The sequence below is a fragment of the Miniopterus schreibersii genome, assembly GCF_964146895.1.
Source record: "Miniopterus schreibersii genome assembly, chromosome: 1".
Taxonomy (NCBI): domain Eukaryota; kingdom Metazoa; phylum Chordata; class Mammalia; order Chiroptera; family Miniopteridae; genus Miniopterus; species Miniopterus schreibersii.
The window spans coordinates 193,036,078-193,048,127 of record NC_138101.1 but is presented as its reverse complement, the minus strand read 5'-3'; the positions used below and the strand labels follow the sequence as shown (position 1 = coordinate 193,048,127).

At 56.1% G+C, this 12,050-nt stretch overlaps 1 protein-coding gene across 3 annotated transcripts; it reads left to right on the top strand.

Annotated features, from left to right (window-relative positions):
• The first annotated feature begins 281 nt into the window (after nucleotides 1-281).
• Nucleotides 282-12,050, top strand: GPR68 (G protein-coupled receptor 68). 3 transcript variants are annotated; one of them, XM_081118874.1, is made up of 3 exons: nucleotides 282-670; nucleotides 4,213-4,318; nucleotides 8,737-12,050. In XM_081118874.1, the coding sequence occupies exon 3, from the start codon at nucleotides 8,872-8,874 to the stop codon at nucleotides 9,958-9,960; it is 1,089 nt and encodes a 362-aa protein (XP_080975000.1). In that variant the 5' UTR covers nucleotides 282-670; nucleotides 4,213-4,318; nucleotides 8,737-8,871; the 3' UTR covers nucleotides 9,961-12,050. The 3 variants fall into 3 exon arrangements, with proteins under 3 accessions (XP_080975000.1, XP_080974999.1, XP_080975001.1); XM_081118873.1 differs by lacking the exon at nucleotides 4,213-4,318 and having other exon boundaries at nucleotides 292-670; nucleotides 8,737-12,044; XM_081118875.1 differs by lacking the exons at nucleotides 282-670; nucleotides 4,213-4,318 and adding an exon at nucleotides 3,270-3,440 and having other exon boundaries at nucleotides 8,737-12,044.

The following is a 12,050-nucleotide window of genomic DNA, read 5'->3' as shown; positions in this document are numbered from 1 at the left end:
CAAAGGGGTTCGATGGGTAGAATTAGCGCACCCCACTTCTCCTGCATGCCCCCAGTCCCCGAGGTCCCCTATCCCTAATTCCGGCTTTAACATTTCCCGGAAGGTTGCTCCGGGCCTCTGGGGTGTGTGCAAAGCCCACACGCGAGGACGGCGAGGGAACAGCCCCGCCGCCCTCATCCTGTGGCGGGCGAGTGTTCCTGGGCAGCCGCCAGCCTGACACCGGATCGGACTGACGGGTTCACATGATTCTGCCTCAGCCTGGGGCTGGGCAGCTTCCAGCTGGGATTTTCTAGACCGAGCAGGGCGGCGCGGTCTGCGGGGAATCCCTGGAGGGAGAGCGTGGGTCCTGAGGCAGGGCTGCCAGCGTGGGAGGCCCACCAGCCCCCAGAAGGTGCCTTTCGGCTCCTCCCCAGACCTCGGCTGAGCTGCTGAAAAAACGCAGCGTCCCCCGGGGACAAGTCCTCTTCGCTGTGGCTCTGCTGCTGCTCACCTGGCCGAGAGACCATCGCCTCCCTGGGGTCTGGAGGCCGAGCGGGCGGGGGTCAGTCCAGCTGTTTCCAAACAGGATCATGACCCATTAGAGGGTCAGGAAATCAATTCAGTAGCTCATGACCTGCATTTAGAAAAACGAAAGAGAACAGACATGATCAGCGGGCGCCGGGACCACAGGGTAAGTGCTGCTTTGGGGAAGTTTGTTTCCGTGTGCGCGCGCGTGCATGTGGGGTGTGTGTGTGTGTGTGTGTGTGTGCTGGGTTACCATGTCAAGTGCCTCTCTTGCTGTGGTTTGTGATCAAAAGAGCTTAAAGGCAGCGAATTGGGGCCTCGATGCCTGGATTCTGGATTCAGACCCACCTAACTTGCTGTATGAATGTGAGGGCCTATATTAGCCTCTCTGGGCTTCGGGTTCTGTGAAATGGGTTGGCAGTGCCAGCCCCACCTGAGTCCCAGCAACTCTGTGAGCCCAGATGGGATTGAACTTGGAAGCAGTTACAGGCCTTTAGAAATGAGATTCTGTCTCGTCGCTGCTGCTGGAGTGAGGCTGCCTGGGGGAGCGACGGGATTACGGAAAAATGCTGCCTGCTTTCTACTCCCCCCAAGAGGGGATATCGGCAGCCTCTGAGACAAGCGCTTCTAGGAAACGAAACAGCCTGGTTTAAAGCGTGTGGAGGTTTGACTAGATAAAGGAAGAGAAGCTGGGACTGCAGGAAACTCCCTGCTCTGAGGGCTCAGGGCTCCCGCGGGCAGGGCCACCCTGGCACCGTGAGCGATTGTGTGTGTGCTTGTGTGCAGCTTGTGTGCAGCCCGTGGACGAGATGGTCATGGGTTAGGTCACCGTCTGTGTGCCAGCTGTGCTCCAGCACGAGGCCCTCCTCCTGGTCTGGAACCTGCGAGAGGTTCTTACCTTGCTTTGAAGAGGCCCTTCCTTTTGGGGATTAAGTTCTCTTGGTCATTAGAGTCCTCAGAGACACCTCTGTGCTGATGAGCTTTGTCTAAAGGTTTGCGTTTAGGTGTCGGGTTGCTGTGTGTAGGGTCTGTTTCTTGGCTGAATAACTGTCTGAGTAGATGCAGTAGCCGCTTGTTTTGGTTCTTTGTCCCACCCCCTCCACTTGGGGAACCACAACTGGACGCACAGGTTTTCACCAATGGGTGCTGAGGGAATGGCTGGCCTGGCAGAGCATCCTTCAGGTGCAGGGGACTAGCCTGGGACTGAGCCTGGTGGCCCTCGTGGTGGCAGTTATAAGCTAGAGCCTGGCAAAGCCTGGAGGTGGAGGGTGGCTGCTCAGGGACGGTCATGGTAAGTGGAAGGAGAGCATGGCGTACAGGAAATCACGGGCCAGTCTGTAACTATGGAATCCTGAGCAGGTTGGTTCATCTCTCTCCGAGCCTCAGTTTTGTTTTTTCATCTGTGAAATGGACGCTGAGGAGAGTGGTGTTTAAAGAGGCATCTGGCAGGTGGAGGACTCTCAACAGATACAGCTTGGCTCTTCCATCCCATCTGCATCTTTTCATTTACAGAGCACTTTTGCACCCACTGTGTCTTTTGATTTTTGAAGAGTAAGATTCCTATGGAGACCAGGTAGAAAAGGGATGCTCCTGGCAAGGTACAGTTTCTACCCCAGGTGGACAAGGTATAGTTTCTACCTATCCTCGGGGACTGGTAGATGGAGGACTGATTGCGACAAAGCCTTGGTGGGAAAGCAGCACCCTCTGGGCAGCTCAGGCAGCTAGAGAAGGTGCCAGGCTGCTGGAAATGAGGCTACAGTGATCGCCCCTTGCCCTTTTCTGTTTCTATTAATGAAATCTCCACTCTCCCAGCACCCAACCTCGACTCCTTCCCCACCCCAGCCATCTACCTATCTACCAACCCTCTCATCCATCTATCTACCCATTAACCCATCCATCTATCCACGTACCTGTCACCCATCGAGCCTTTACACACCTACCCACCCGTTCATCCATCTATCCATCTACCCACCCATCCACCAACCCATTTATCCATCCAACAAATAATTTTTATTTATTTTTTTATCAACAAATACTTTTTGAGAGCTATTAAGGACCAAGCACTGAGGAACATCTCAGGTTTGTCTCTGGCTAGTCTCACCACCCTTCTAATTGGTCGTCAGTTCCTACAGCTGCTTATCTCCTCTCTGGCCACGCCGCCCTCATAGCCAGATCCAGTCGCGCCAAGGCACTCTCAGCTCCCCGGAGCCCATTCTCTCCCTCTTGGATTCGATCTGTTGCACACATTGTTTCTGCTCTGGCAGCCCTTCCCTCCTCCTGGTCTTAGCATAACTTGCTGCTCGGGAAGCCTTTTCTGGCCGGGTTACGTCCCCTCTGATGAACTCCCTTAAAATCCTGGCTCCAGTGTTCCGTGCAGTGCCTTCCATGGGAAGATACTCAGTAAGTGTTGGCCGTGTGAGTGAGTGAGTGAGTGGGAGAGCGGGTGGGTGCACAGGTGGATGAATGGCCAGCCGTCGAAGGTTCGAAGCAGGAGGGATTAGGTTAGATGTTTGCTCTAGAGAATGGCTTCCGGGGGGGGGAGGGGTCGGACCGGAGCCGTGGCACTATTCTCAGGAGGAAGGCTTGGCCGAGCCCACGGGGGGCATTGGTGAGGGAGCTGAAGCGGAGATGGACGTGAGAAATATGCAGGAGTTGAAAGTGGTAGGACAGGGTTACTAGGTGGGTGAAGACAGGGGAAGAGGCTGGAGGCCAGCCATCCGGCGTGAGCGAGTGGGCAGGTGACAGACTCGTGGAGAAATGACGGAAGCAGGGCGGGCCCGCTGCTTGTCCTGTGTGGAGGCAGGACGCGGGTCATGCCCACCTTCCACTGGGGAGCTTAGCGGGGCTGAAACCACGGAGGGGCTGTCGGCCCACAGGGAGCGTGTGTGGAGTGACAGAAACAAGCCGGCAGTAAACGTGAGTGGGAGGGACACACGGTGAGCACCCGCCATCCACCGCCTCCGGTGGCGGTCCCCTGTGCATGTGGCCTTCCTGTCTGGCGAGATCGCAGGCTCCCCGAGGGTGGGAGCTGTTGCTCCCTTCCCTCTGAGCCCCCATGTCTAGTCTGGTGCCGTGGACATTGTAGATACTTGTTGGATGAAACCCAGGGGTGCTGGGCTGTTGGGGAAGCCGCTCTGTCTCTCTGGGCCTCCGGTTCCTTGTCCCTAAAATGGGGAAAATGACAAAGCTGTTTTGAAGGTGGGCAAGAGGGCAGATGCGAACTGCTCTGTAAACTAGAGATTTTGCAAATACAGAGTGTAAACACAGCCATGCGATTTTGAAAGCCTGAAATGGGCTGTTATCTGCCAAAGGCTGCGTCCTGGTTCTAACCACAGATTCTGCCGGGTCTCAAGTTCCCCTTCTAGCTGCTTGTGCTCCGCAGCCTTGGAACTCCTGTGGGACACTTGATCAGGGGCAACCCCAGGCCTCCTGGACCTTTGAGTCCCTGGCAGCTCCAAGCACAGTTCACGGGCCGGAGCGCCAGCAGCACCCGGAGGCTTGCGACAAGTTCTTCAGCCCGGCCTCGGGCCCGCCGTCAGAAACTGCAGGTGGGTGGGGCCCCGTGATCTGTTGTAACAAATCCGCCAGGTGACTCAGAGGCACCCAAGTTCAAGAACCTCTGTCTGGAATGTCAAAACCATCTTTTCGCTCCAAAGTGAATGTGGGAGGTACTTTAAACATAGTAAGTGTTTCTTCTTTGCCCTGCAGCCTTGACTATTTGTGACTTCAACTGCCAGACTGGACTTACTGTTGGCGTAGGAAGGAGGAAGCCACGGCCGGCGTCCCAGCCCGCCCCGCACATGCACTCACACTGGTAAACAGCAGGCTTAGGGCTGGTGACTCTCCGGGGATTCTCAAGGCCTGGCAGGACGTGTTTTCACTGTGGCTCATTTGCCCTGCTTTATTGGCTTGTGAGGGCCCGCGTTTATGAATGAATTTTATCTTCCTGTGGGTGGATTGAATCTGGACTACGGAGAACCTGAGGTCCTGGGTGGGTGCCCCTGGGACGGTTCAGGGACCTGTGTTGCTGTCCCCGTCCTCATAGGTAAGTCAGGTGAACTGTTTGGCCCCACAGGGATGAGCTTGGAATTCAAAGACAGGAGAGCTGGCAGGAGGGGGGCGAGTGGGGCCAAATCCTGACTTGCCGGGCTGTGGGCAGAGGTTAGGGGGTCACAGGTCTCAGGTGCCCCTTCTCCCCTTCCTCTCACCTTCAGAACATTGAAGCAAAACAAAAACACAGCAAAAAAACAAGAAAACCCTGGGCACTGGCGGTGGGAATGTAAAGTGGTGCGGCCACTGTGGAAAACAGAGCGACGGTTCCTCAAAAAATTAAAAATAGAATTACCATATGATCCTGCAATTCCATTTCTGGGTGTACACCCCAAAAACCTGAAAGCAGGGACTCAGATAGATACTTGTACACCCGTGTTCACAGCAGCATTATTCAAAGTAGCCAAAAGGTAGATACAACCCAAATGTTCATTGACAAGTGAATGGAAAAAACAAAATGCAGTAATACATACAGTGAGATATTACTCAGCCTTAAAAAGGAAGGACATTCTGACGCGTGTTACAACACGGATGAGCCTTGAGGACCTTATGCTGAGTTAAACAAGCTGGTCCCACAAAAGACAAATACAGCCTGACTCCACTTACAGGAGGAACCCAGAATAGCCAGATTCACAGAGACAGAAAGTAGAACGGGGGTGCCAGGGGCTGGGAGGAGAGGGGGCTGGGGAGCTGGTGTTTAATGGGGCTGAGTTTTTTAGTTGGGGAAGATGAAGAATTCTGGAGATGGATGGTGGTGATGGTTGCACAAGTGTGAATGTCCTTAATGCCAGAGAACAGTAACTTCAAAATGGTCAACATGTTATGTACATTTAACCACAATTAAAAGCATCGACAGTGAGGAGCACCCACTCCATCACCATCACTGACATGCCAGCCTGTGTCCTGGAGAGGAGAGGGCGGGAGGTGCGCCTGACTGGGGGTCCCAGTCTTCCAGGGGCTGAGAGGTTGGGGTGAGTCTCAGGTGGGGACTGGAGGTGGCAGGGGGTGGAACGTGGAGCAAGGAGACCTGGGTTCTAACACCAACGCTTCCTTGCTCGGGCTGGCTTTGAGCGAGTCACCCCCCTTGGGGACCTCGGTTTCCTCACCTGTGAAACGGGGAGGTAGCATCCACTCGCTCCTTCCGGAGTGCTCACGAGGGCCTGTGAAATGCCAGGCACTGTTCGAGGTGCCCAAGGCCTCTTGGAATTTACATTCTTGCGGAGGACACGGATCACCGACAAGCAGACAAGTCAATAAATGAGAAAAGTCCCAGGTACCGACGGGCGCTCTGTGGGGCAGTCACATAGGATGGTGTGATGGTTATGGGGGCGGCTGGGAGCAGGGTGGCCAAGGAGGCCTCACGGGGAGGAGGGGCCGTTGATGTTGCGATCAGGCAGCCAAGGAGCCCGCCTGAGGTGGAGGTGGAGACGGGACGGGGGCAGGGCAGCGCTCCAGGACGGGCAGAAGCCGGTGCCAAGGACGGGGCGAGGCCGGGCCGCCGAGGCACAGAAAGCTGGCCGGTGCGGCTAGTATGCGGTGGTGACGGGCAAGGTGCGGGGAGCCGGAGTCAGTTCACGTTGGGCCTTGTAGGCTTCATAGGGATTTGGGATTTGGGATCTGCTGTAGGGGCGATAAGAAACCGGCGCGGTGGGCTTTAAGCGAGGAAGGGGAGGGCCCCGTGTGCACTTAGGTGTTGGGTGGATAACGTTCGGGGTCACGAGTGGGAGAGTTGGGGAGGGGCTGGGCCTGGCTGTGGAGAGAGCCACAGGGAGCCCAGGTGAGAAGGCGCCAGCTTTGGACCAGGCCCATCTCGCGCCCATTTTTGAGATGCTTATGAAAGGTACAGGCCCCTTTCCCCAGAAAAATGCGCATACTTATATATTTATAAGATTGAGCATTTGATTCCCGGGGAACCCCTCGAGTTTATTCTCCACGAACCCCAGGCAGGGAACTGCTGGACTGATTGATGTCTCTGAGCCCCTTCCCAGCACACTGTACCCACTTCCAGCCTGAGCCCAGCTCGGGGGCCACAGGGCCAGCAGGAGCCACGACAGAACCTGTTGGAGGGAAGTCGTGGAGGGAGGGGCCCTAGTCAGCAGGTGATGAGTTGTGGGTCCTGAACTCTGAGGGGTTTCTCTTCTGGTCGGAGAGCCCCAGCCTGACTACGGTGAAGAGAGAGCAAAGGGCAGGGTGATCCGCTGATCCCACCAAACCGCCTCCTTCAGCCCCACTCATTCAGCATTTGCAGCCATGCGGACCAGCATTCTCAAGGGGGTGAAAGTTGGTTCTTGGGTGGGGTGAAAAAATCTTAGATATTAAATGACTTGTCGCCCCCCCCAAAGAGCACAGTACATAAACAGACACGCAGTTTACCTGAGGTATTAAAATGTTCCTGGAGTGGGGGGAGGTGGGAGAGAAATGTCTAAAAAGGCTCCTTGTGAGGGTGATTGTGAAAAAGAAAAAAAGGTTGAAAAAGATCCTGATTGAGACATAGCCAGATTTTTCATCTGAACCAGGAGTGTTAATAGAGAAGCTTAGGCCTTCGGTTTTGATATATTAATATGTAAATATTAATATATTAATATTAATATATTTAATATGTAACATTAATATGTTATATTAAATATAATATATTTAATTATTACAATAATTTAATATATTTAATAATTATTTATAATAATTTATTTAATTATTTAATATAGTATATTGATATTTGATATATTAATATTTTGGTATATTTATATATTAATATCTAAAGTAAGCTTACAACAAAAAATGTTATTCTAGCTTGTTCAAATGTATCTGTATATATAGCATTTCCTTCGTTAAGTTCTCAGCAATGTGAACTTTTCACTAATGTAAGACTACCATGTTTTTCTGTTTGTTAATCCTCACTGAGGATATTTTTTCCATTGTTTTTCAGATAGAGCGGCAGGGAGGGAGGGGGAGAGAAAGAGAGAGAGAGAAACATCGATGTAAGAGAACCACATTGACTGGTTGCCTCCCGCACGTGCCCTGACTGGGGTTGGAGACAGAACCGAGACCGAGGTACCCGCCCTCGACTGGGAATCAAACCCGAGACCCTTCAGTGCACAGGCTGGAGCTCTGACTACTGAGCCACACAGGCTAGGGCATGACTACCATCTTTTACTCCACCTCTTTGCCCTGAGAAAAACAGTGCCACGCGTTTGACCTCCATCCTCTTATGTGGCCCTGATACTGACCCTGAGGGCAGGTGTTTCTAGCCCCACTTTACAGATGAGGAGACTGAGGCTCAAAAAGGGCAAATGACTTGCACAGCCTGTAAGCGGCTTGCTTGGCCTGGCTCTCATGCCTGTCGGTGCCTTGTTCTGCACTGTCCCCCATGCTGAGTCCCCAAGCTCTGTGGAAGACAGGAGGGTTAGCACCTGCTGACAAACACCCAGGAATCCAGGCAGTGCCTGGGGAAGCCCGGCCTTTGTGTCTTGCCAGAGCACTGTGGGATGTGGACAAGGTTGGGCCTCTCCCATGCTGCCTGGAGAGGTCCCCAGGAGGGGCTATGGCCTCAGTGTTGACTCACCTGGTCATTCCCATGAGCAAGTGGGAAAAACATGAATGGTGCTTATTGCTGTAGAAGATAGTGGCTGGGCCCTCGCTGTTGCAGGCAGGTTGGAATTAATCTTTACCTTCAGCTTTCCATGGAGAGCTGGGCTCAGGCTAGGCTCTGCTCACAGAACCAGGAACATAAATAAGGGAAAGGAAGGCAGGGAGGGAGGATGGGAAGACAGACATAAACCACGTTCAGCCCGGCTGGCGTGGCTCAGTGGTTGAGCATCTACCTAGGATCCAGGAGATCGCGGTTCGATTCCCGGTCAGGGCACATGCCCGGGCTGTGAGCTTGATCCCCAGCAGGCAGCCAATCAGTGACTCTCTCATCATTGATGTTTCTGTCTCTCCCTCCCTCTCCCTTCCTGTCTCTGAAATCAATAAGGACATATTTAAAAACAACAACAACACAACAAATTGAGATAAATTAAAAACAAAAAACCCCACCACGTTCAGAGGTTCTAAGTCGAGCTGGAGTTGGCTGGGCGGGTCACCTCTATATTAAGTGAGGCACTTAGAACAGCGCCTGACACACAGTAGGTGCTCTGTACATGTCAGCCGCTCCTCTTCTAAGCCTTTCCCGCCTTTGACTTTCAGAAGCTCACCCACCGCCAATGAGGCCCAGCCTCCGATGCAGCTGGAACCGCATCTGCGTCCCCTGAACGACATGGCCGCAGACAGACGGGCCCGTCCCCCGAGCCCGTGAGGGGTGGGGCCCCTGCAGGCCCGAAGATGGGGAACACCACGGCGAACACCAGCGCCCCGAACTGCACCATCGACCACACCATCCACCAGACGCTGGCCCCGGCGGTCTACGTCACCGTGCTGGTGGTGGGCTTCCCGGCCAACTGCCTGTCTCTCTACTTCGGCTACCTGCAGATCAAGGCCCGGAACGAGCTGGGCGTGTACCTGTGCAACCTGACGGTGGCCGACCTCTTCTACATCTGCTCGCTGCCCTTCTGGCTGCAGTACGTGCTGGAGCACGACGACTGGTCCTACGGCGACCTGTCCTGCCAGGTGTGCGGCATCCTCCTGTACGAGAACATCTACATCAGCGTGGGCTTCCTGTGCTGCATCTCCATCGACCGCTACCTGGCCGTGGCCCACCCCTTCCGCTTCCACCGGTTCCGCACCCTGAAGGCGGCGGCGGGCGTGAGCGCGGTCATCTGGGCCAAGGAGCTGCTGGCCAGCGTCTTCTTCCTCCTGCACGCCGAGGTGGTGGAGGACGAGGACCGGCACCGCGTCTGCTTCGAGCACTACCCGCTGGAGCCCTGGCAGCGCGGCATCAACTACTACCGCTTCCTCGTGGGCTTCCTGTTCCCGCTCTGCCTGCTGCTGGCCGCCTACCGCGGCATCCTGCGGGCCGTGCGCCGCAGCCACGGCACCCAGCAGAGCCGCAAGGACCAGATCCGGCGGCTGGTGCTCAGCACCGTGGTCATCTTCCTGGCCTGCTTCCTGCCCTACCACGCGCTGCTGCTGGTGCGCAGCCTCTGGGAGTCCAGCTGCCAGTTCGCCACGCGCGTCTTCGACGCCTACCACTTCGCGCTGCTGCTCACCAGCTTCAACTGCGTGGCCGACCCCGTGCTGTACTGCTTCGTGAGCGAGACCACGCACCGGGACATGGCCCGCCTGCGCGCCGCCTGCCGCGCCTTCCTCGCCTGCTCCGGGCGCGGCGGGCCCAGGGAGGCCCACCCGCTGGCTACCCCCGAGGCCTCGGGGGTGAAGGGCGAGGAGCCCGAGTTGTTGAGGAAGCTCCACTCGGCCTTCCAGGCCCCCACCTCACCGGGAGGGGAAGGGCCCCCCGCCGCCGCGCTGGCCTAGCCGGAGCCCCCCCCCCCCCCGCCTACCCGCGCGGGGTGAATGAGGCCTGAGCTTGCCGGCCGGCTGCCGCCCGCTTTGCCGAGCGCAGGTGCCTCCTTCTGCTGGAGGGGACAGTGGGCCCGGGGCCCTGAAGCCCGGGCCTGGGCTGCGGCCAGACCCCTCTGGTTCCGGGGAGCGTGCCGAAGCTTGCTGAGCCTGATGGGGTGAGCCCCGTCAGCGCCTGGGTGTCTTCTGTTGCAGGCGGGGCTGCTGCCGGGAGGAAGACGGGGAACTGTCACCTCCGGGAGGTTTTCAAAGAGACAGGCTGCTGTGGGTGGGGGGAGGGCAGAGTGAGAGGACTTGGAGAGAGGGGCGAGGGGAGATGAGGGTGGGGCCCTGGCTGTGCGCCTTCCAGGGCCTTCCGGTGCCGTTGTCACAAATGACACCTGTCCAAATGTGCTGGTGTTATCTGAGGAGTTGACACAAAGCTGTATTGTCATCATTAAACTTGAGCCCCACCCCATGAGGGGATCGGAGGGAAGATGAGTGGGTCCAGGAGGCTGGACGGGAGAAGGAATGTGGGAAGCATTTGGGGCATTGGTAGTGTACGTGGGGGACAGTGAGGGGAGTCACAGGCGGAGGACACCCCAGTACACAACTGCGCAGGGGGAGCCGAGAGATTCCCCAAGCTTCTGGGCTGATTGAAAACCAGTCTCAGGGCTCCCGGGGCTCTCTGGGGTGATGTCTGTGGTCCTTTAAACAGTAAGCTCTGAAGCACAAGTGTCAGGACAGAGGCCTAAAGTCCAGGCGTTTCATGGGGTTCCCCACCCAGACTCTTCATCAGTGATCTGTTTCCATCTGCCCAGGGGCACCAGCCCCAGAAGCCTGGGTGTGTGGGTGTGTGCACGTTTGTGCCTGTCTATCTGTCCATGTTTAAAATGCCGGGGTCTCCATGACAGCTGTGTGCCGAGACACTGAGGCGAGGGTCACGTGACTACTGGCAGAGTCCCCCACGCCCTCCCCGGCCTCTGCCTCCGTGCCCTGCCGCACCCACAGTGGAGTGTCCGGCAGCCCTGGAGAGGAGCATGACATTCTCCCGAGTTCCCAGATGCAACAAACAAATCAAACAGATGCATTCTCTGGCGTCCCAGCGCCTGTAACGAGAGGAGGTGGCCCTGGGCTCCCCTTGCCTCCCCTGTTCTCCTGCAGTGCTCCTCAGCCAGCTCTCCCACCTCCCCGGACTGGAGAGTGACAGTGGCCCGTGGGCCATATGTAGCCCCGGGCACTGACTGCCATCTCTGTCCTGTCTTGGAAGGCTGGGTACCGGCTGGGCTCGGTACAGCTCAGCTCTCCTGCAACTTTGTGCCAATCTTGCTGAGCCCCTGCCCAGGCGAACATCCCAAGGACCAGAAGAGCTTATTATACTGCTCCAGGGGCCTGCTCACCTTGACAGAAATGCTTGCCCTCCAGATGTCCTGGTCGATGGGCTGGGGCCAGCTCGCACTTCCCTTGGATTTGGGCTCCTCACAGACAAGGGGATAGGTGGGCTCTGGTCGGGGGAGGGACCAGGGGAGGGGAGACAGAAGCTGGCATCGGTGAAACAATTCTAGAAGCTGCTAAAGGCAGGGCCACCCTGAATATCCTCAACCTTTCTTCCCCTCTCTTCTCTCCCCCGCCCCCATCAGGGATGCCCAAAGGCAGACAGCCCGGGCTGGACTGACCTCGGGAAATGGGGTCCCAGGCCCACGCTTGGCTTTGACTGGCAGCACCTGCCCCAGCTCCTTATGGGGGGGTCTTCCCCTTCCTGGAGGAAGAAGTGACCAGGTCTGAAGGTGACTGAAATGGCCACACAACCAAGAAAAGCCCACCCGCCCCAGCCCAGGATCTTACTGGGGCAACGGTGCGGTTGAGCATGCCTCATTCCAAACTCCTCCCTATTTTGACCTTGAACACCAGTGTTCCCACTGGGATGAGCTGAGTGGTTCCATTTACTGTCAAGAGTAGTATTTTCATATTGTCCTCTGTTTTATGCCAAGTATGTGTGTGTTGGACTGTGCAATGGATTTATGTAGCCAACGTGAGTCTGCAAATAAAACTAAGTAACCAGCCCC